The sequence below is a fragment of the Prinia subflava genome, chromosome 2, assembly GCF_021018805.1.
Source record: "Prinia subflava isolate CZ2003 ecotype Zambia chromosome 2, Cam_Psub_1.2, whole genome shotgun sequence".
NCBI lineage: Eukaryota > Metazoa > Chordata > Aves > Passeriformes > Cisticolidae > Prinia > Prinia subflava.
The window spans coordinates 76,401,551-76,426,307 of record NC_086248.1 but is presented as its reverse complement, the minus strand read 5'-3'; the positions used below and the strand labels follow the sequence as shown (position 1 = coordinate 76,426,307).

At 41.4% G+C, this 24,757-nt stretch overlaps 1 protein-coding gene across 2 annotated transcripts in view; it reads left to right on the top strand.

Annotated features, from left to right (window-relative positions):
- PACRG (parkin coregulated) overlaps positions 1-22,877 on the top strand; it is a 246,235-nt gene extending 223,358 nt beyond the window's left edge. The window contains exons 6-8 of one of the 2 annotated variants that reach the window (XM_063390628.1): positions 7,925-8,015; positions 19,252-19,319; positions 22,795-22,877. In XM_063390628.1, coding sequence (XP_063246698.1) covers positions 7,925-8,015; positions 19,252-19,319; positions 22,795-22,862 — 227 coding nt within the window. In that variant the 3' untranslated portion in view covers positions 22,863-22,877. Of the gene's footprint in view, positions 1-7,924; positions 8,016-19,251; positions 19,320-22,623; positions 22,665-22,794 lie in introns of those variants that run through there. The other variant, XM_063390629.1, reaches the window with a different exon arrangement.
- The last annotated feature ends 1,880 nt before the right edge of the window (positions 22,878-24,757 follow it).

Here is a 24,757-nt window from a genome sequence, read left to right as displayed (position 1 = left end):
CCCCTCAAGGTCAAAAGGCAGAGTTCTCTTCTCTTTGCAATCCTCTCTTGTGTTCTCCACTGTCTCACTCACCCTCATTTATAGCTGTGTACTGGAGAGCAAAATCAGCCTTCCTAGCTGGTAATGTTGCTTTTTATTATTTATTTTTTTTTTTAGTTCAGTCCTATGTTTATTTGAATTTTGATCCTATTCTCCTTGAACCCAATGATGAACTACTGCTGCTGGCTGAGTCAATAGTTACAGCAGCATTTTGGACACCAGAGAAGCAGCAGTATGTGCTGCTGAAAAGGCACTGGTACATAGACCCTGTATGTTGGGCTTTGTCCCCCCATCTAATGGCCTGTTTGGGCTCCAGGTGGAAAGTTCTCCTGCACACAACTTCATGGTGCCAAAAGAGAAATATACAGCTGTTGTTTCAAGGGATGGATCCAAGCTGACCTGCAGTTGGGCAAAAATGTCTCAAAAATTAGGCCTTGATGAATGTTCTCCCCACCAGGCCACCGAGAGGCAGCAGAAATAAATGGTTCTCCCAGCAAGTGATTCCTTAGATCTGGCCACCTGGTCCCAGCCTGTCTCCTCCTCTTCCTTCTGTGATTTTAGCACAGCACAGCAGCACATGCTCAGAAATCCCTCTGGGCAGGGACAGAGCCCTCTACAAGCAGGAGAAAAGGAGTGGAAATCCTCAGAAATGAGGGTTTGCAGGCAACATGAGCATAGGAAGAAGTGCTCAACATCAAAGGGCTGATGCAGTCAGAGGAGGAAGGTGAAAAAAACTAATGAGAAAATGAGCAAATGTTCTAGAAAACATGTGTAGTGTATGGGAGGCAAAAGGCACCAGAGGAAGAAGGTCAAAGCAGGGAAGATTGGTGGTGGGGAAGAAGGAGTAAAAGAAGGCGTAAGATGCAAATTAACTAAAGAGCAGAGGAAAATACATATCCCTGTAGTAGGTGGACATGGGTGACTGAGGAAGTGGAAAAATTCCTCTGCCTTCATTGCTGTAATGGGAGGATGTGGCTGCTAGATCTGCTCAAACAATACTTGGGAGCTGCCCACAAGCTTCTCCAGGAGGCACCGATCCTGAGTGGGTACTGTGGGACACCACACTGCTGAAAAGACACTAAGTGCTTGCAATTGTGATACAAGACAAATAGATACTTACTCCTGTGTAGTAAAGAGAATACTGCTTAAATATTTAATTGTGTTTTGGTTTACAGTAGTTTACTGGTGTTGAAGCATCCAAAACATGCTCACAAAATATCAGCATTTTAAAGCTATAAATTATTCTGGTTGATTTTCTTTCTCCCCCTCTAGACAAAAGCAATCATTTGACAACAGGCTCCTTCAAGCAATGCAGCCTGTGATAGTCTCATTACAAACTAACATCTTCTCTCACAACATATTCTCTCACATGTTGAACCAAACTACCTAGAACGTAGTAATTGATCATTCATAGATGCAGACTGGTAGCTAATAGCATCCTCACTTACCTTCTAAACACTGAGCACATTTAAAATAAATTCAGGATGCATGCATGCGGAAAACTCAATTGCAACCGCATCGGAGATGAACCAAAAATGCAAACATTCAGAAGTGCTAGTGAAAAATCCAGATAATGACCCACAGTAGATGTCAGCCTGAGAGGATAACACATGCCCTGTAATTGCCTTAAAGGGGCTGTTGGTGTGCTCTGTAAATAGGTGTAATTCTGTCCAAGCAGATGGACCACACAACTGGGTGCTGAAGATGGGCAAGAAAGCTTCTCCCAGTGTGGCCTCATGATCAAGTGTGGTGTTTTCTTTTCTAGACACATGTGGACTTCAGTCTCCATTGTATTACTGCTAAAGTAAGCCAATGCAGCTACTGGATAGGATGAGTATGGTGGAAAGACAGATGAAGGTGGATGTGCCTCTGTTTGTCTACTCAGGCTGTCAAGGCTTCCAGGGCCCACTTCAACAGGGAAGTAGTTGAGAAGTCCATGTTTAAAAGTACTTAAAAAATGAACAGGTAAAAATGTCTATTTACACCTTGTGGGTAGCTTAGGGTGTGCTGGATGCTTCAAGTCACTGACATTTTGGAAACTAGCCCTTTGAATTTGTCATCCTTGACCTGTGATTGCTGCTTTGCGTGGGACAGCAGCATGTACATGGTGCTGGTGTGCTACATGTGCACAGCCCCAGGTGGCCAGGCAAAACAGGAGAGCTATTACAAGCGCTGCAGTGCATGGAAATGGCAATTTTATGGGCAATACTATGTGGTGATTTATTAAAAGCTGTGATTCTCCAGCAGCTTTTATTGTATCATCATAAACCAACACTCCTGTACAGTGCATTAAGCTGGGTAATTCTGCTGGTTCTTCACCAGGGCTGACAAAACTGTATATAAGATTGCATAGGGTGGGCTGGTAAGCAGAAAGTGCCATCACTCTAAAGGGATCATCAAGAAAAGAGAAAAGGCCACGTGGTCAGCACAGTGTGGGTGTTTTTCAGGGCAAGGGAACCCACTGTGGAAGGGTAAATCCCACTGTTTGCTACATCAGTCAATGCCAGTGGCTTGCAGGCCCCAAGTGACTCTACTTCAGCACCAGTGACAATAATGGCAGAACTTGTCTCTCGGGGTTTTACCATTAGGGCAGGTAATTGGAGCTCACTGGTTCCTGCCCCTGCTCCCCTCTTAACTTGCTGCAGAGCATGTGAGTTGTAGCTTGACCTCTTTATGCTCCAATTTTCCCTTCAACAGCCTGTGAATATTAGATGTTTTGTTGAGGTGCTGTGATGCTCTATAAAATGAGGGAACATGCATTAGACCCAGTGGGAATAGGGTGTGCAGCATTATTAGGATGTATACAGCTCTGTTTTAAGAAATGTTTGTATTTCACCTCTTAAATATCTTTTGCAAATGGAACTTGCAAAAAAGCAGGGCAAGCATTGCTAACACAGCTTTGCCACACACTGTCAAGTGCTTATAAACTCTATTTATAGCTACAGTTAAAGATTCAGACATGCAAGCACTCCATTAAAAGACCACATTAATGAGCCCTTAGAGAAAATATCTCACAAAGCCTTTTGAGCTTGTAACTGCTCAGTTGTTCAGGGCTTCTTGCTTGTTAACATTCATAAAATATAAATACTGTATACTAAACACCAGCACTTGGTGGATCATGATGGCAGCGCTGCGAGGAGCGAGGGGAGCGGTGGCACCGCCGGGGTGGCCGGGCTGCGCCCAGCGCTCACCCACCGCGTATCTGGGGCTGCCTCTGCTCCACACAGCTGCCTGGCAGACTGACTCACAGGTCACTATCTGTGAGTATAATTTCAGAGGGAACAATCAGACCTATTAGCTGAGAGTGGCAGAGCTGGGCCTCCTCGCCGCCGCGGCTCCAGAGCGTAGCGAGTATTTGGAGCAAAATCTAATAGATAAAAATCACTGGAGATTTTCCCTCTTTCTTTCGGCATAAGCTAGCTGATGAGAAGTGTCGTTCAAAAGAGAAAAAAGTTGCTGTGTTTGATTTGTCATTATTTCCCCATTGTCCCTTCCTGCCTGTGATTATACAGTTCCCATTTTCTCTTCACCTCTCACAGAATTCCATATTTTAGGTTGTGACAGATGCTCTTCCTTAAATGTTTTTGATATATGTCTTATTTGAAATTGTTTTATCAAGTCTGCATTGTGTAAACAAAAATCGCTGGAGCCCATTTAAGAATAATTGTCTGTAACCTTTAATATTGCATTTCCATCCATCCACAAGTCACAAAGCACTTGGGCAGCAGAGAAGCCTTTTCTGTGTTTATATCTGGCTCTCAGCAAGCTGCAGAAGCTGAGGTAGGGCAAGATCGAGTAACTCCTTGGATGCTATTTTCTGGCACATGTTAGCAACCAATCTGTGTCCTTGTCTTTGTGCTTTTGGTCCTGTAGCCTTTCAAACAGAAGGTGCTCTCCCGGAAGGAATAATTCTGCTCACAAAATGAAAAATAAGGACAGCAGGCTTTAAAAAGCTTCAGGGCAGTTCTTACTGTTCAAATGTGTCATTGATTTCAATAGTGCATTAGCAGGCTTGTTAAGCAGGATCTTAAGTGCTTAGCTTTATTTTATGGTGGCGAGTACCTGATTGTTCAAAATATTAGCATCTTATTCCAACAGCAAACTGGCTCATGCCATAAACTGCCCAGAGCTGAGACTGCTGTGCCATTACTGAGTGCCTGATAAAACAGGGTCATTTGTAATCAATTGGTGATGTAGGAAGGCAGGGCTGTGACGCTTCCTGCTACTCTCCTCATTAATTTCCCTTTATCTGCCTCGGTCTGTCTGTTGACAGAGCGTTCTGTCTGTCCCATGTCCTGTGCACAGGCTCCTGCTGAGTTCCTCCCCCTGAGCCCCACTGCATTTCTGACCATCTGCGGGTGAGACTCACATTGGTTGTGCCAATAACCTGGGAGACAGCAAGAAAAAGCCTGTGGCCCAAGGGGTCTTGGCTAAGCTGGGAGATCTGGGTGGACCAACAGTCAGGACATCAGCCACTCGGGTGGGCATCTCCATGTCAGGAAATCTTTTCTTTACTCCACTGACCATGCTGACCGAGCGTCATTAACTGAACGGGGAGTGTGATCAGATCCCCAGTTCCCATGGTCCTGTTCAAACATGTGACAAATCCCTGTGGTATGGAATGGAACAACTGTAGCAGCGAAGTTCAAAGTTCAGTCTGGAGCACCTGTCTCACCTTTTGTCCTGTGTTGTTAGTTCTACCATTATTGTCACTGTTGCTGAAGCAGAGCCCCTCCAGGCCTGCAAGCCACCAGCACCAACTGATGCAGCAGTGGGATTTACCCTTCCTCAGTGGGTTCCCTTGCCCTGAAAAATCCTTTGTGGAGCTGGGAATGAGAAAGCCACCTGGAATGCATGGTGCCTGGACTTTAGGGTTTTGGTCAGTGAGCACAGCCTGCAGCCCTGACCCTTATCACCTGCAGGCATAGCCAGGGTAGGCTTCTCCTTCGGGTGTTTTGGCAGAGATAACGTGTCCTCAGGGAGCAAGCAGGAGAGCAAAGGCTGGGGAAAGGGTGGAGGGTTCTGGGGGACATTGGTTTTGTAACCCACCACCACCTTGTATCTGGCTCTGCAGAAATGGCCCTGTGGGGTTTCAGCAGCAGCAGTATGAGGGTCTGCAGTTCTTACTGACTTCCAGGAGCAGCTGGCAATGGAGCAGGGGCCTGGGGAATTGAGGCTTACAAGAGTGACTGCCTCTCGCATCCTCTGGGGACTGAGCGCTCAAGAGGTTCATCTCTTTGGTTTTTGCATCTGTGTAGGAAGCAAATCCCCACCACTGAGGAATTAAATACTTTAAACCACTACAGAGCATATGGGCCATATCCATGCTCCCCATGCTCTCAGTGGGAAAACAAAGCAAGCTGAATAACCCTCGCGATCAGGATACAGAGACTGCCTTGCTGGAAGTGATGTTGGCTGCAGGCTGGCCCGGGCTTTAGCTGTGTTAAGTACATATATGTACATATAAGCTTCTGTGTGAAAGCAAAAGGGAAAATGAGAGGGAATTATGTGGGCAGGTGGAATGAGCAAATTGCTGTTGGTGGAGGCAGGACTTGTGTGTGGGACAAAGGGGCTGGAAAGTGTTAAAAAATAGGAAGCTTCTCAGAGGAAGGCAGCTGGGCTTCTGAGAACAGAAAAAAAGTAACAACTTACAGAATTAAGAAAATGTTTTTATTTTCAACTGAATTAGCGTAAAGCACTGAAGTTCATTCACAAATACAAATCTTAACTTCTGTACCCTGGTTTCCCTCCCCATAAAATACAAATAATAGCACTTTCGTTACTCACAGTGTGGTGTGAAAACAAGTTCATTCATTTCTGGGAAACATTTGTGCTATATGGGAAGTATAGCGAAGACTATGAATATACAGCTAAAGCTGTGGGCTGGCATTGAGGCACTTGGCATCTCCCCAGATATGCCATGTATCATGCAGAAGAGCCAAGAGAGGAGGGTATGAAAGCACAGGCCTAACTTAATGAGTTCTGAAATCAGGAACATGTGACTCCCCAAAATTAGAAGTGCAAAAGCTTTGAACTTTCAGAAAACTCTGAGAGTTCTCCACACTTCTCAGAACATTTAGAGGGGCATATGTTTTCTAAAAAAAACAGCAAAAGGCAATGAAGAGATGGGATGCAGTGGGGAAACACACAAAGATATAGTCCATGGAAATCGAGAAATCTGTATGCCATTGAGAAATAGTTCTACTTGGAGTAGGGATGACCACTGTGATTGACTGAGGGAAACAAAATGAGCAATAAAGAGAGAAGAATATGAGACTTATAAATCAGCAGGGTCAGTGCTGCAGGAACAGGTAGAAGAGCTGATTGTGAAAGAATGCAAGAAAATGATCCATAAAGCTGAGACAGAAAAATAAGATGGGAAAAGATGTGAACACGATAAAAATTTTTATAAATTTGGTGTGTAAGAAGCTGCAGGTCAGCTGAGGATACAGCCATCATCTTCCTGAGCAACAAGGTGGCTACCTTGACTAAAAGGGGGATGTTGCTGGAAAGTGAATTACTACTTGTACCTCAGTCTTCAGCAGGGGGAGATGTGAAGTATGTCACAGTTTCTAGACATTTTCCAAGGACAGGGAAAAAAAATCATTAACTCTAAGGCTACTAGGGAATCAAACAATTGACTAAACCCACCTAGATAATGCATTATTTAAAAAGTGGGTTGTTTCCACCCCAGATTTATCCTAAAAAATAAATGTTCAAGGAATGAAATAATCCAGGAAACTTAAGCTGCCTATGGGAGAGGTACTAGATGAGTTAAGAGGAGACATTGCTGCACCCCAGGCTTTTAAAGGGAAATAATAGAGGAAGAAGTGTCTATCAGCTCCAGGGAGCACTTAAGACAGCTAATTATCATTACTAGACAGATAAAACTGGACACAAATTCTTTCCTTCATAAAATAAAAGAAGAAAAACTGGGTTAAGAGTTTAGGAGGAATAAAATATTTATTTTAGCATCCTCAGGTTTCAAGAGTACAAGGATTCAGTGCTCTGTGGGACACCACCCAGTAAGATGGGAGATATGGGACAGAGTTTCTTGATGCCTCTGGCTCAATTACCTAATCCAGGTGATAAATATGTAGCAATTAGTTAGAGTAGGGGTGGATAATTGAGTGACATGCTTATATATTGAACTCTCTTAGCACTGTACATCTGTCACTTGGAAGAAAGAGCACAAGGAAGCAAAGACATCAAAGGAAGAGGCATAAGGGAGAGCAAAGAGGAAAAGGCTTTTGGAGGCAGAAAATGTTTGCACTGGTATATGGAATTTAACCTGCAAAAATGTCAGGCTGGGAAAAAGAAAGTCAAGGTAAAGGTGCCTTAAGGAGATAGCTGGGGCGAGTCAGCATAGGAAAAATATCTGAGGATAGCAGCCAAGTTTCTGTTTGTGTTCTTTTTTAAGGTTCAGGGAATGAAAGAACTAGGCGTGAATGTTGCGACATCTAATTTTTATGTACTTTGATGGAGTTCATAACCTTAATGCTTGCATTTGCAGTTCTTGAGGAGACAGAGCTACATGGGACCCAAAGCTTGTGTTGTACTAAGCTGGTGACTGCCCTACAAGAAGTGCTGCAGGTCCCAGTGACACAAAGCAGTTCAGCAGCTCTTTCCTGCAGTGTTTGCTGTGGAACAGGAGCACAGCTGGAGCTGGGCTGCAGGCACACCTCTCAGCTCACTTGTTGCCAGCTCCTGTCGTGAAGGTGATCGGGGCATGCAGCTGGGACATGGGGACATAGAGTGCAAAGCTTGCCCTCCCCTCCTGGAGGCATCTCAGCCCATAGATCTCTGTGACACCTTCTTGAATTAGGTCTTTTGAGTTTCTCCTAAGGAAAGCTTTTCTAATTTTTGTGTTGCAATTTGTCCACAGAGAGAACAAGAGCTGGGCCCAGCAAGACTGTCCTATGTGGCCCAGGTGCTCTCCTGCTGATGTTCATATTTCAGCATGATGTGGAAAGTGGGTAAGATTGAACATGCTCATATTGAAATTTTGGGTTCCAGCATTCATCTGCAGAAGGAGGGAGGCAGAAGAGCAGTAAGCGAGGGAAAATGGGCAGCCTTAAGGGCATGTAGATCTCTTGAAGAATTTTTGGAGGGAAGAATATTCAGATATACGGAGGTAGGAGAAATTGAAAGAAAATGCTAGATTTCATTTTACTGCAGTAGATTATGCCAGATTGACTGATATCTTTCTTTGATTAAATTGAATTTTATGTCCTAGATAAAGGAAATGCTTACTTCTCTTAGGAAATGTAGATGTGTGGTGAAACTGGATGACCTGAGAATCAAAAAGGGAACTCTGAGGCATAAAGTGATTTGGCTGATGGGGAAATGACAGTGGGTAAGCTTCAGAGGGGAGGTAGTGGAGTGCAGTTAACAGAGGAGTTTCTGAAGAATCCTCTTCAGGACCTTGGTACAAAAAGGAGGTAATGATATAGTCTGCACCTCCTGTATGAGCAGAGAGGAAAGGCTGATACCCCTGAGCTGATCACAGGATGCTTGTGTGTCGATGGAGGCAGTCAGGCAATCCCAGCTAGGCACTGCAGGTAAATGCTTACAGGAGCTGCTGTGAGTAGCTTGTTATTGTAAATGATATGTAGACCAAGGTACAGGGGAGACCATAAGATGCCAGCTGCATTCTCATGCCTGTTTTCATAAATCTAGCCCCCCCCCCAAAATTGGCAAAATCCTTACTAACTCCCAACTGTGACAAAGTAAATAAGGGATCCTAACTTCTAACCTAACTGCTATTGGTTTTTATCTGTCTTCAAGGCAATATTTTTTGCATTTCTGTATGTAGCTAGCAAGAAATGAAGGCATGCCAGAGCTGCTTTGCTATGGCTGCAAAGCTTCCTTGAGTGTTAAACTCTTCCACGCTGTCTAGACTTTTGCAGGAACAACCTTATACTTTCCTCAGAAGATGTGGACTGCTCCTGTAGGAGATCTTTATTTTACCCCTAGTGAATTCAGACATTAAGACATTGTGTCAGCATGAGGCCAGTCCTACACTTAAGTGTTACACAAATCTGATTTTGAAATAGGGTTTAGTCCTGATGGACTTACGTGGACAAAACCAGCCCAAATTTCTTAGTACTGAGGCAATTTTTAGTTCTGAGGGGCTGGGCTTTGTTGAGACAGTCATGCATCCTCAACTTGTAGATCAAAATGCATTGTAAAAAATTGCTCCATACCATCTTCCTTTTTTTCCCCCTCTTTTTTCTTCTCCTCTCTTCCCATTAATTTCAATCATGTAATAAGAATAGCCCAGCTATGCTAATTGGTATGACTCCTCCTCAAGGGCATTGTGAAGCATGAAATAATTCCATTCATTACTGACAATGCAGGGACATGAGTTTTCCCTGGAGGATCTGTTTCTTCTTGTGTTTTGGTGACCATACAGAATGGTGATGGGATTAGGGACGTATAGTTTTAAAATTAATTGTTTGTCAGGGAGAAGCTGGAAGATGGGAGGGGGAAGAGGAAGCTTACAATTCCAGAGATTGTTTGACTTCAAGTTCTTGGAGGCTGATGCATCTAATGGGTATTTATCAGGCAAACCCAGCTGCTGAGCCATCATTTGTCCCAGCTCTAATTTTCTTTTAAAAAAGCAGCTGAGCTAGTGTTTGAAACATGCCACAGACCGGCAGAGAGCTAAATTGATGTAAAGCTGGTCAGATTCATTTCTCCTTTTTTGTTTTTGGGAGTCAGTCTCATTTCCCTAAAATGCAGTAAGTGTTTGGGCATGAGCTCCCAAGCTGTCCAAAGGTGGTTTTGGAAGCAGAGCCACCTTGCTGGGGTTTGTCCTCCCCTCTAACAGGTAGCCCATGGCCTGCCAAGCAAACACTGCAGTCCTAAAACACAAACGTTGGTGATTCTGTCCGAGATGAAAAAACAATACTTTTTTCTTTTTTTTTTCTTTTTGCTGAGCTAGCAAAAAAGCATCTATTTGTACTTCTGCTGCCTTTGCAACATTTTCATTAGCAAAGGGCTGGGTTTTTTTGGAAATCAGACTGCTTTTGTGTGAGGAAGTGAACCTCCTGACACTATGTCATTTCCCTTGTTTCCAAACAGCTCCTTGTCTGAGCACACAGCTTCCACTTAACATCTGGCTGTAAAGGAGCAGGGAACTTTCTGCCAGCCATTCCTCTGCTCTTCCCCTTGCTGTTCTCAGATGATGTTATCAAATCTTTAGTGTGGCTTTAATTTTGTTGGATTAACGTGCATACTTTTGCTTATTGTTCCTTCCATGCCCTGGATAGATGTACTGGTTTGGTGACAGCCCTCCTTAGCACTGAGGAGGAGGTCCAAGGCAGCAGTGCCCCACGTGGCACGGGCGTGTTCCTTAGCTAAGTGCAAAATACCGACGAGCGTCAGACACGTATAATGTTCCATCTCTTAGGCAGCCTCTGCTGAGGATTACTCATGAAAAATAATCAGTAAAATACGTTGCAGATGAAGGCTATGACAGGAGAGAGAGCCCTGCCATTAAAGGTCCCATAATGCACGCATGTCTCCCCCACAGAAATGGAAACGTGGATTAGGTCTTTTAACCGAGTCAGTAGAGATCAATGCAAAGGCAACAACTCAAGAAATGATGCATTAACCAGAGAGCAAGAACCAATCTACTCCCAAGTGGAACCACGGCTCTGGAATTGGATATACTGAGGGGATGCACACCAGGTTACTAAAAGCAATTGAAATCATAAACAAAAAACCGAAACAAAAATATTTACAGGTTTTTAGTTTAATCATGTCCTGTGGTAGAAACTGAGATTTGTGAGAGGCATGGGAGTGAATTAGCTTTATGATCAGGAGTGAATGACCTACTTGCACTTTGGGTTGTCTACAAGCCAGCCGTCTGTAAGAGAGGATGTGACTGACTTGGTGGAAAAGGAGCAACAAGAGCCAGACATCATGGAATCACCTTCTCCAGGCTACCCTGTGCTGAGAAGAGCACAGGCTTTCCTGTTGCACAAGAGTAAAGGCTGGGAATACATGTTTTGTACTTCTTCCCACATGTTTTCAGAAAGAACAACCCCAAACCAAAAAATGACAAAACACCGAAACACTTGCTGGTTTGACAAACATCTTGGAAAGGTTTGTGCAGTTGGAAGAATGACGTAATACCAAGCTAATATGCATGTGAGAGAGCCAAAATCCCCACTGGAAGAACTGTGGAAAAAAGCACAAAGGGAGGGGGAAATACCCAGTACATGTCGCATCTGACAAGTGCAGCTGCTGCCACTGTAGGTATCCTGTGCCTACAAGAGAACTGCTAAAAATAGTATTTGATAGGAGCCTAGCCAGGATTTAGAGTCAGATGCTGTCTTTATGCAGCTCCCTCAGTAATTGCTGTGAATGTCAGTGTTTAGCAATGCTGGAAAAGCCCCCAGCAGGCTATAATTGTGTCTAAATACACGCAGTGCATGATCTCTTCTGGATTTTACCTTGTCAAAGAACAGACTGAAATCCACAGCTACCTGGAGTGTTTGCATTCCTGAGCGCTGTTATCACACCCACCACTGCTCTTTCCATGCCTGGCCCATTGCACGGCACTTCCCCATGGTTTGGGAAGGTGGTGGGGAGCAGGGCAGTGGTGCCATGACAGACGCTGCTGCACGCTCCAGGGACCTGGGGTGCAGAAAGGAGGCAGATCCAGGACGTTTCCGTAACTCTGGAGCTGGCTCCTGCTGTGACCGAAAGCAAAGGCTGTGGAGTGTGTTTGATCCACCTGTCTGCTGGTAGGGATTGCTGTTCCCAGGGGCTGATAAGATCCCAGCTAGGCCCCTGGTGCAGGTAAACCCTAAGATATACTTCCATCCCTGTAATTTCCCCCCCACTCCCCACTGTTGGGGATATCAGAGAGTGTGTGTTTGATCACTGGGAGACCTGGCGAGGAAACAGAAGGGGTAGAAGCCAAAACACTGAAATCAGATCCTAGAGATGCAACTATACCTTTGAATACTCATTTCACTGCCATAGAGCAAGGAGGAAAATCTTTGTAAGAGACACTTGAACATCTTAAGAATCATCTCTTGGCAATAATGACCTCTCATGCATATTTATGTACGGCACTTAGCTTTATAATGGACACTTGAAAGACATTTAATTCATTTTTTTTGCCTAGGAATGAAGCTATGTGGAGTGTAGCAGAAGTGTTCCAAGGTCCAAATATTAAAATACAGAAATGGTCCTGTCATTTCCTGCATGCCAGTCCAAAACTGCATCCTGGGAGTATACTGCTTAAGAATTCGTGTACTTGATGAAGTGAGTATGTGTTTGCAAGCATATATACATACCCCTAGGAGTTAGTAGAATAAGGTAGTTGCTACAGGACTTCAATCAGGCTTTCCTGGAAGAATTTCAGACAGGTTCTAGGGCTTGGTTAGGTCTGTAAAACCTTTTTGTTGCACAGAACTTAATGTTATTCATTATGCACTGAAAGCAAAATCATATGACTACCATTTCCTAAGTAACATAATTATCTTATTGATTCTTATGGGGCAAAACACTACTTTTATTGTTAATTAATACTGCCAAATCTGGTTATGCAATTCTGGATATAGGAAGTTCAGTTTAATGTGTGTTTATGGGGAAAAGTCTAAAAATAAACGCTTTAACTATTTTTTTCCTTTCAGAATGTGAGCATAGATATTTCTTTGTGTGATCCCTGTTCTTAACAGGAAATACAACCTATTATCACTTTTCATCAGGGAAAAAGAAGCATAGATAATGAAACAGAAAAATGCCCTGTGAAAAACATATTTAATAAGCTTTAAGTAGCTGAACCAAAATGCACAAGGCAAAGAAACGTGATGCTGCTGTTATAGAATCAAAGCTATTTTATGGGAAACGAAAAGAATACTTGAATAATTTCAAGGGCTTACACTTTGATTCTTATTTAAGTGAAAATGTACCAGGAAATTCTTATGCAGGGAGCACACAAATAGTATCTTGTCTGTCCCGTAGAAAAGACAGTAAGAAAGATTCATTACACTCTAGGACATATAACGACTTCGTGATTCTTTCGGTTCTCAGCCAGTGCTCTAATGAAATTCCAGCCTGCTACGTCTGCCATACTACACTGTTAATTAGTTTTCTATTTATTTAGCAGATCTAGAAGTGGAGAGCAATCTATTGCCAGTGAATTGTTTGACTTCTATGCTAAGTAGGCTGCATTCCAATCCTCTGATGTTGAAACTAGCATGAATCCAACTTTCATCTCATTGCCATGTCAAATTAGCACCCAGCAGATTCTACATACAAAGACTTTTTTTTTGTTCCCCTCATTCATTTGTAAAAGACCTTGGAAGATCTTGGAAGTCAAGAAACAGAGGCTGAGCAAATTTTCTCCAATCTCTCTCCATCCCCCTTACATATACAATGGATTAAATGTAGAAGGTATAAAGGCTGTGCTTTGTTTATACTGAAAAAGGAACATTATTTTAAGCAGCCCATGTTCACTATTTGAAACAAACAAAAAAAAAAATACTGATGCATATTCTGCAACAGTTTGAGTAAAATACTAACCAGCCTAGGAGAAACCCAGAGTGCCTTGGCAGAGTTATGAGATGACTTTTGTGCACGCTTTGCCATTTTCTATTTCTGTCTGAGTTCTGTAATATATTGCAGCATCCAAACACAACATTGTGTATGTGACTTACTCCTGTCTTGCAGTGTCAACAAAGTCACTGGATTGTGAAAGTATAAAATGAAGCCAGATGGAATTAGAAAATAAATTGACTAGAAACGAAGCCGTTAATTCTATCGTACTGCATTGTAGGAGCTACATTGTGCTGGGTGGAGTGTTCAAATACAGATGTACACTCTGACTTTGGAGTTTGCCTTGAACTTTAGGGTTTTCTAAAATCTAGATACAAACTCTGAATGTGCTTTTTTGGATCAGGCTGGTCCTAAAGAAACCAGTATTATACAATTGATAAGCAAAATGCTGTACTGGATTGTAGCAAGGCATTATCCAAACTGATCTCTTACAGTGCTGTTATTTGTGGAGCATACTTGATAAAATTCTTATAATAGTCAAGGTATCAATTTTGAGTAATATACAATGCAAATTAGAGAAACACAATATATAGCACAGGACAGCAGCATAGAAAATCTGGGTCCAAGAGTACACTGGTGGTAGTGTTCACGAAAGAATAGCTCCTTTCAAGAGAGAGGAAATAAATCTCTTTTACTAGACCAGATGATATTTTTGGAAAAATGTTTTTGAATTTCAGGTCTGGAACAGAAATAGTGAACTTTAAGTGCTAGTTGAAAACCAGTCTATGTGAGTTTAACTTCATTGTGTTAATTGATTAGAGGGCTTGAAATTTGTATAAAAAAAGCTTTCTAAAAATAAAGATGGGATAATTAGGAAGCTTGAAGCCAGGACTAGGCTAAGACAAGAGTAGAAATGAGAAGATATCTGAAGCAGGCAGCATAGATGAGAAAGGGAAAAATGTGCCAAGTTCTGAACTGCAGGAATGTGCTCTCAGCCCAGGACAGAAAACCAGAAAGAGTGAAGACAAGTGAACCCAGCCCTTTTACTGATTTAAATTAATGGCTGTCTGTCTTTCTGCGGTTTGGAGTAGTGGGATTAATTTTTTTTTTCAGTGATAGATATTTTCTTGACTTTGCTATTATTTCTTTAGCATGTTCCACCTTTAGGGAGAGCAACCTAAAAGATTGGTAATTTTAACCCTGGGGGGAAAAAAATAGTCCAATGTGGTGATATATTTAATGGAGACAAGAATTCCCTGGTGCTTCCTGGAAGCCTTTATTCCTACAGCTCAGTGTTTCATCAGGGTAGGAAAAAAGGAAACAAACTAAATGAGTCAGAGTAATTTTCATAAATTTTTTAAAGTTGTTTTCCTGTGTTTTTGGCATATTCAAAAGGACTGAACAGTACTCTTTAACAAAGCATGCCATTAAGTAAATGTTGCATGTTTAATGGTTGGGTTTGAACTTTTGATAGTCAGGAAAAGGAAAGAATATAAGCCAGGATTTATTCATCTTTTCCAGTGCTCACAGAGCTGAATGAATTGAAACAAGTAGCTGAGGCTGGAGGCAGAAATCTGAAAGCTAAAATTCTGCTAATGAAGATCTGTGATGTATAAGCATGTCTTCCAGTGATTAGGAATAAATCTATGAGTTTCAGGAGCCTTAAATATACCTGGTCTGCAATTTTTCCAAATGGATAGATTATCTGCATAAACATACAAAACAGTTGCCAGAAAAACTTCTGCTTATTATGAACTGCTCATAATCTTCCTGTGAGTTGCCAGAGCTGAATCTCAGCCATAACTCCCCTTGTTCCTGCCCAGATGGGAAAATTTGGCTTTATCGTATCTGTCCCTGAGTTCTTGGTGTGCATGATGTGGTACATCCTCTCTTACTGGTTGCTTCTGCCCCAGTTCAGAGGAGGACAGGGAGCTCATCCTGCAAACAGCTGCTGCAGCACTTCTCTTGTGATCAAGTTTTGTCTTTTTTCCGCAGTAATATAAGGAAAGGAGTTTATCTAAACCCCCATATACAACCAACAGATGCTTGTGAGCATGGATGTTGTATCATCAATGAATGATAACTTATAAAATCTTTAAACTTGAAGAAAGAATTCAGAATTTCAGCAGATTTCTGTCTTGTCTGGCTGCTCGTTTCGATTCGTTATAGGAAGAAAAAGCCAGTTGTGCATAAACTCCATCTGTTCTTATGGAGTAATGTGTATGTGCTTGGGAGGGATATTGGAGCAATGCTGTTGGAAAACCAGAGAAACTGAATATGGGATCAGGATTCCATTTGATGCACATTTGATGCTGCAATAATAAGCAATTCAACTTTTTGCAAAAATATTGGCAGGAAAAAATTGATTGTTTAAGTGTAATGTATTCCTTGAAAGAAATGTTCAAAGTTATTTAAATCATGCCTTCATTTTGCAGTGCTGTGTAATACATTCATACAAACTACAGCCCCAATCCTTGCTTATGTAGATGCTGCACTGAATTCCTTCTCTCAGTATTCAGCAGAGCAAGATACAGACTTTACTGAATAGTGGAATGAAGGACTGAGGGTGAAGGTGCCATTTCATAACATGACTGACAACTCAGTCTAATTGTTCTGTGGTCTGTGATACAAAGACACAGAATTTTGTAACAAGATTTAGTTGAGAAAAACCCAATATATGAGTCAAGATGGTAAAATGTAAAGTTAATTGTAGGAAAGACAAAAAAATGTTTGTGGAAGGCTAGCACGAGTCATATTTCTCCTAATTTGGACTTCTTACTTTTCCACTCGCTGTACTCTGTAGTAGAGGTAGCTGGGATAAGATATGGGCTGAAATTTTTGGTGTGCTACAACACAGCAGCCAGCAGGATGTATTACTGTAAGAGCAGAAACAGCCACCTCAGAAACCTCTACACTTCTTTGGGTCTGATGCAATTTTACAGAGCCGCAAAACAACTCTGGTGAAATCGTGTTTGTGCCTGGAGATCCAAGTGGATCGGAGAGACAGCAGAGAGAAGACGGGGAAGACAAGGAAGCACTCAGCTCTACTTTTCACAAAATAAGGCCCCTGCAAATAAGATAATGCCAAAATCTCTGCTTTTGTGCTTAAAAGGTCCTTTCTAGTTTAGGCAAGAAATATCGACAAGCTTGCAGGCTAATTGAAACATTTGTGTGTCTGCACAACACAGCAAAATGGAAAGTGGAAATACTTTAACATTGTTTGTATTAAAATAGACACTTTGTGGTAGCAGCTGTGAGAAAAGGATGGATATTAATGCAGGATGAGGGGACGTGACACATGGAAGCTGAACTGAACCAATGGCTCAGGGAGAGCAGCTCCACAGGACAAGCCTGGGTAATTAGGCAGGGAAGAAATGGTGCAGAAAGCATAGAAAGTCAGGACTTGTGAGACATATGGAAAGAACAGCAAACAGAGTAGTTTAATTGTCTTCGTTATGTGTTTGAAGTTGGAGCAGGTGGAAGGAATAAGGAAGATGTAGCCACCTGAGAGGCTTTAAAGATATCTGGAAATTAAAGGCAGAAGGAAGGTGAGAAAGTGAACTGCGAAGAAGTAGTAAATTCAAGTTAAGAAAAGCTAAGGATATTTATTTTGGAGGTAAGCATGGCGGTGGAAAATTAAGGTAAGAGGAAAAAAGGAACTTGAGGATGAGAAGTGTGTTACAGAAGAAGGAACGGAAGCATTGGAAAAGAGGGGAAATATGTCCTTTGTAGCTGGGAGAGCACTAGGTCTAGTAAACTATCTGCAATATAAAAAGCAAAGCAATGGCAGAGGATAGAGGGTTAGCATTTCTCTCAGTGACCTATCTGAATCTATATGCAGTATCCAGTCTCAAGAACTTTATTTACAGATTTGCTAGTAATGGAAGCACAGGTAAAAAAGTCATATGGAAAGTTATAGAATTTTTCTAGTCAGCCCAACAGAAGCAAAACAGGGCGAAAGTTTCAATGACCTGTATCTGAGTATGGTCCAACACAAAAAAATACAGTAACTTTTAAAGAAAAAGTGGGTTAACTTTTCAGGGAGGAACAGTTCTCTGGCCCTGCAGACATTGTGTGCTTTGCCCTGCATTCAGTGAATGAATGCATTCTCAAAATGTCTGCAGTTACAAACTTTATTTTCCACAGCACATGCCGTCATGCCTCTGGCACTCTGTTTATCACCTCCTCACTGTGGCTGCTCTGTCCCATCCACGACAAGTGCCCTTCGCCACCACCCTCTGAATTCCTCTTGGGTTCATTTTGTTCTTTGCTTCAGTTCTTTGCATTTTTCTTCTTTCATGTTACATTTTTGCTGCTGCCGATGTTGAGAGGCACCAAAGCTATCTGCTAAGTCATTTTCTTCTCTCTACAGCTCCTGATTCCCACAGGCGCTGCTGAATGTTTCCCTCCTTGGTTTGGGGGAGGTTTCTTCTGCAGGTGATCTGGCACACACAGCATTAGTTTGCTCTTCTCTTTCTCTTGCCGTTCACTATCTATTTCCTTAAGTGAATCACAGATACCAATGAATAATTAGGTTTTTCTGGCAGCAAATAAAAAAATATGTAACTCCCATCTGCAGAGATTGAGATTTTCTCTGAGAAGTGGTAAAGTCATCTCAGTGTTTTTTAAATTTTGGAAGACTTGACCTGTTTGGGGTGGTGGCAAGGGAAGATGCAGAAGAAAGCTTTATCTATTCTGATCTTGGGGAATATCTTCTCTGCATGTTCCTTTTTTTCCATTTACCTTTGAGAAAACAAACTTTCCATCAACAGAGCCTTTTCCCTCCAAAATTTATGAGGGATAGAGATCAGGAGTGAGAAGTACCTGAGTTAGAGCATCTTTCTTCCCCTATCCTTCTTCATCATCAAAGGCCCTACTATGCATTGGCCACTTCAGCATTCTAGTGGATTAGAGGGAATTATGCACATAGTCCAGCACCATGTACAAATTATTTAAAAGAGGCTACCTGCTAGGACATCATGCAGCATCCAGCCTCTTTCACTCAGCACACTGTGACAGCCTGGTGGGGACTTCCACTGACTCTGTGCAGCAAAACCATTGCTAAAATGCAGGGGGTTTTTGATGTGGTATAATGAGTGATATAGCAGTATATATAAAAAATCAATTCTCGTCTTTGATAATACATTTGAATGTCCCAGTTCATATCTGCATGTTTGGTAACTTTCTACAAAGTGTTTTATGTTTTATCTCTTTTTTAAAAACATAGTCATGTCATGAAAAAATACAAAATGCTGACTTTGAGACTCAGTTTATTTGCAGTTAATGACATTGTGAAGTTTTCTGGTGTTTTAACGTCTATGACTTCTGCAGCTGCTTCTTCTGTCATTTATTTCAGCATGCTTGAATAGCTGATGTAACAGAAACAGCACTACAGATGAAATCTTTCCTTTTGATGGTACATATTGGACACTGTTTATGACCCACAGTTTTAAAACCTTTCAGATACAAACTTTGGAATTCAAATTTTTTTTTTTTTAAGGAAAGCCCCTTTCAAGGGAATATTGTAATTTTAATCATGGCTTTTTAAAAATTAGGGATGAAATCTTGGCATCACTGAATCAAGATACTCATTGGTGTCAGGTGGGCTTGAATCTTCTCTCTAGTTTACAAAGGTAATTATTTGCTTCACATCCCATGGCAGCAGAGTAACTGAGGCCATTTATTTTCACACAGGAAAGCTGAGCCCATTGACATGCTGGAAACCATTCTGAGAAAATCAAGTAATATCAGTACAGATGCAGGTGAGGGTTTCCACAGGTTTCACTCATGTAGGAATGCTCATTCCCCTCTTCCTTGCTGGCAAGAAAATAATTTTAGAGTTAAGAGATCTCCTTGTTCCGCAGCCCTGGGCTTCTTCACAGAACAGTCACAGTGTGATGTGAGATTTCAGGTCACTACTTGATTTCACACCCGTTACTGGCTCCAGACACAAACCTTCCCCCCAGCCCTGTCCTGTGCTTGCAGACACAGTGGCTCCTCATTTCTTCCTGTAGGTCTGTCTTTGTGACAGTTTTTCTTTCTGTCATCACCTCTGAAATACCACCAGCTAGCACTGTTCAACACAAATCAAACACACTGTGTCTGAACTGGAGCAGAAACCTTTCTGAGAAGGGATATTGGAGAATTGTTCTTGGAGTTTTAAGCAATCGGCACCACTTTATCTTGGTGTAGATGGCCAAAAAGGGGGTGCAAGTCCTTCTGTGAATTTGCTTTGTTTGGAAATGCTAAACTATGTGCTGTGCATTTCTTGCTGCAAGGCTCCCTCCGGGGCCACACCCAGGTGAGAACTCCCGTGGTCAGGCTGAACATGCTGCTGTCACCAGGCAGCTCACAGGGCAAGATCCCGTTTCTGACCTCTCAGTTTCTGTTTCTAGCCAAAGGTAAGAACAATCAGACATAAAGCCTCTTTAGATGGAGAGATCTGTCTTTAAATTTATTTTCTAGTTAACTTAAACTAGAACTTAAAGCACCCAATACATTTTGCTGCTAATGTAGCCTTCTGTGAAGATACAAACACCCAGAAGCTGTTTCCCAAGTCTCAAAACCAATTATTCTAAAAACAAAGCCTTTATTGTGTTTGACTAAAGCTAAAAAAACTTGAACTTCAGATTTCTCTGGAAAAGAATGGTCTGCTAATTGGTGTTGCATTTTAAATGTTTGAGCTTGTTTATTTCTCTCACTTCCTGAATGATGTTTCAGAAACATTTTGTTATTACATTCTATTAAATCAGACTTATCAAAAAGGAAACATTTATTGATATCTTGAGAGACATGAGTGTCTAATTAAAGTTGTGTTGCTGTGCATATTTTATATTAAATGTTTCCTGCTATTTGACTTTTAATCAGGTCTGAAGGGCCTTAATAAGTGTTTGGCTCAATCACTTATATTTTGCTCCTTTCCCTGGACCAAGGCACGAGGTTGTGTATCAGTTTGCAAAGTCACATAATTTACCATCAGGTGAGGAAATTCTCCTGCACACTGCAATATCTATTTAATAAATTTGTTGGCAGCTGGTACTACGTGTACATTCTTGATGGAGCTGGTAAATCCAAAAGAAGCCTGGAATATTTGTAGACTGCCATTTTGATGTGTGATTAGACAGCTACTTTGCATATTTCGTGGCTATTTCACCCAGTTTTACTCAGAACTATGATTATTAGAAGAAATGAAAAAATGTTTTTAAGTTTCTGAAATCATGGTTTCCTATTTACGAGGCTGGTTCTCTTTGTCTTGCACTGTTGTGCAAGGTCCCTCTTTGTGCACGTACTGTCATCCTCTGCTGTTTCCTTAACTACCTTTCTTGTTCCACGTGCAGCTACCAGTGCTAGAGGGAAGTTCACTGCCAAGGTGTAGCCATTAAAACACCTGTCTCTGGCACGGGTTCTATTTTTCTTGTGCTATCCCTCATCTTTATTCATAACTTCATCCTTTGTTAAGTAGGGTTTTTTGGTGCTGTCACTTAAATGATATGGTATGTAACCTGATCATAAAAGATAACTAAAAATATTATCAGAGAATAGCTATCTTTGTTTTCCCTGTGAAATACTGTCAGTTTTGGAAAAAAAGTCATATAATATGCCTATGTCCAGGTTTTTGGAGCAGCCATTCATAATGCAAGAATAAGAGTATCTAACTAGCTATAACATATCTGTCAAAAAGCTGTGTAATAGATTGTTATCCTAATTCTGCTGGCAGAAGGATGCAGCAATGCAGAACTCTTTTACACAGTATATTTAAAAAAATACATACACACATCTACTGTATATTAGTATAGTGACAGATTCACCCTTAGAGAAAAAGATATATATTTGTGTGGGGAGACACAGATTTTATTCTATCAGAATCTTCTAAATTTCAGCAATCTCTTTGTTGCTACTCTAATTAATATACTATGTAATAACTTCAAATTAAAGTTGTGATCTGCCTGTAATAGATGGTTTACACATAATAGGGAGAGATTACTTTTGCCAGTGATATCATGGCCCAAATAGATGTAGCAGATAAGGAGAGGAAGAAAGGAAAAATAGTTATTCCCCACTAAGGGGGCACTTCCTGATAGACCTGTCCCATGGTCTGATCCAACTCCTGGGAATTCCATGTGCACTGAGAAATTCAGCAGTGCCAGGGAGTACATCCCAGTGGCAGTGCTGCTCGGAAGAACCTTGGGATAGTTTTCCCCCAAGGCTAACTAACACTTTCCCAGACTTGCCAGGCAGTGTTTGATAAGCTGCCACGCTGTGTTGGATGAAATATCAACAGTAGAAACACGGCCAGCCCAGGGTGAGCAGCACTATGGTCGCAGCTTGATCCTGGTTTTTTTTGTTAAACTTTTTAGATGAGAGCCACAAAAAAAATCTGTATCAGAAGCTGACATTAAATTCAAAGTTCTTTTGTCTCATTTCAGTGTCTTTCTAGATCATTACCCTTATTCAGATGACATTATTCTTAAAAATCACTCTAGTAAAGTGACTAAGGCAGTATTTAAAGAACAAAACAAGCCCTTCTATCTTCCTCAGACAAATATCACAAAATGTTAATTGATTAGTTTCCAGCTTTGACATGGTTTTTTTGGGTTTTTTTGATGAATGAAAAAAAGCTACAGATAGCTGATTCAATAATAAACTTCTAGAATGCTCCCAAATTAGACCATGTAATTAATACCCAACTTATGAGCATTTATATTTGCAAACTTGATAACAAATTCAGTCCACACAGTTTAGGAACACTAAATGATCTTTAGGAAATTGTGCTTGAGGTTTCTGTAAATTTCCTTCATTTATTTAATTCTTGATATTCAATAGTTTTTAAAAGAAAAAATCTCACACTTTGACAAAGAAACCCTTGACAAACAAATTAGTGATGGTTCTTGCTTAAAAAAATGTCAGAAATGAAAAGGAGGCAAATTATTATGTTCTGAAATAGAATATTTATTCTTGAAATAATGGTATAGGCTCCTCTGTTTACTCTGTTTTCCTTCAAATAAGTCTGCAACTTTTGCCTGTATCATCTTTTGCCTTTCAAATAATCCCTCTGTATCTATACAGTGTGGAGATTCTGCCGGCAAAAGTAATGGGTAAGAAAGCAGCTATCAAACAGAACCTTTCTCTTCTGCCCTTACTCCTTTGCACGGAGAAATTCCAACAGGAGAAAGCAGGTAAGAACGATACTGTGCTTGGAGAATAACACTCTCCCACATCCACTTTCCTCCTTCCTAGGTCAGCACTTGTTGATATTGGAAGCTGTTCTCCTGAGGAACAGCCACGAGCCTCTTGATGATTTGTGAAGAAATCTGGAGCTGATTTGTGTAAGAGGAAGGAATCATGTTCTGTTTTATTCTACCAGCATCTCACAGCCTTTCTGCTATGACACTTAAGCCCTACAGGAGTTCCATGCCCAAGGTTGTAAATCTCTGTGTCTAGAGCGAGGCTCAGGTTCCCTCATCAATTAATTAATGAAGGTTAAGTGTCTGAAGGATGTTTCTGGAAAATAGATTAGCTGGGGAGTCCTAATAGAACAGTGCTTATGAATCTGAACTATGAATTTGAACATTGCTTCTGTATTGGAGAAGAAGAAAAAAGCATGCATCACCCACAGCTTGAGGAAATTTGCAGACCTGTTTTGTTGGGGTTTTTGGTAGACCTGTCACCTGAGAAACTTGTCTAAGGACATGTTAGACCTCTAAGCACTTTGGTAATTGTGGCTTCAGCACTTGTACCTTTGTGTCTGCTAAAAGCTCTAGGATTCTCTCTCAGCAGAATTTGAGGCATCTGTGAGTACAGAGAGACATTTTTTGTGCTTTATACTTAATTTGCTTCTTTAGGCACCAAAGACAAACACTGTAATCCTGTACATCAAACTCGCAAAAAAAAAAAAAAAAAAAAAAATTGTTTTTCAGATTTCCTTTCAGTTCAGTGCCACCCGTGGGGATACACCTCCCATCTGTGAGATGACTCTGTCACACTGGTATGGAGACAGCTAGACTTCTCATAGCTTAGGCGGGTGCCAGACTCCATTTAGAATGCTGTGATTTAGCTGTAGGAAATTTTTTTGGGGGAAGGAAAAAAAAAAAAGGGGAAATTATGCAGGATGCCATTTGGAAAGATCTCAGCCTCAAGATTAGGTGGACTCATGAAAGTACTTTCTTGAAAACACATGGCTACACCCCACTGCCTTCAGATATAATGTGACAATGCTCCAGAATCAGCCTCAGGAAAAAGGAATATTGCTCATTTTTGGTGTTCACCACAGAAGTTGAGTATTGAAAGAACTTACCTGCGATTTCCAGTGGCATGTGCTTTTTTTTTTTTTAATCCTTACTTATCTTGTGATTTCTGAATTTAAACAAATTCTGAGGAAAAATAGTAAAAAATGTAGAGAGTACAAATAAAGGGGAGCTTCTATTGTTGGAAATCAACCTATTTGGTAATCCTGACAGTGCTACAATTTGGGTCCTTATAATCACTTCCATTGCCTTTTTTGTTTTTCCTTTTTCTTTTTGTTTCTCCAGGAGTTAGGATTTTGCATTGGGACCCAAAGCCTGGATCTGTTGTGGGCCTCTGACCAAGAAAGTGAGGAATGGCTGAAGCAAAACCTCCGAAGGCAGAAGATCACTAGGTAGGCCCGTGGTCTTGCCTTTAAGAATGCACTGAAAGCATCAGTGTTGTATTTTCACAGTTGAATTTGTGTGTTTTCATCTTCTGCAGGCAGAGATTGTTCTAATAACTTAGAAATCTGTGGATGCAGGTTGGCTGCAGCAGAAGTAGCAAGGTGCTCAGCACAGGTAACTCCTTTGTGGCCCATGTTCTACTTAAGGCATGTGAGCTAGCTAGTGCACAGGCCACAGCCCCTCGATCTAGACTTTCTGGCTCCTCACATGGGCCCCTTTCCACATGGACCTCTAGGCCTGGAGAAGGTGGCATGTCCTTACCATCAGCGTGGTGGCTGGAGATGCAGCTGACAGGCACACGTGGATGGTGCCTAGCTCAGGCTTATGATTTTGTCCATTCTTCAATTCTCCTGTGCCATTTCCTTTTGGGAAAGGTAGAGAAAATTGCTTTCCACATCATTAGCGTGGTACTCCTGGGCACTACAACCTCTTTAGCTTTGGTGGGGTTTTGTTTGTTTGTTTGGTTTTTCTTTGGTTTTTTTTTTTTTTTTTTGATGTGTGGGTACTTACTT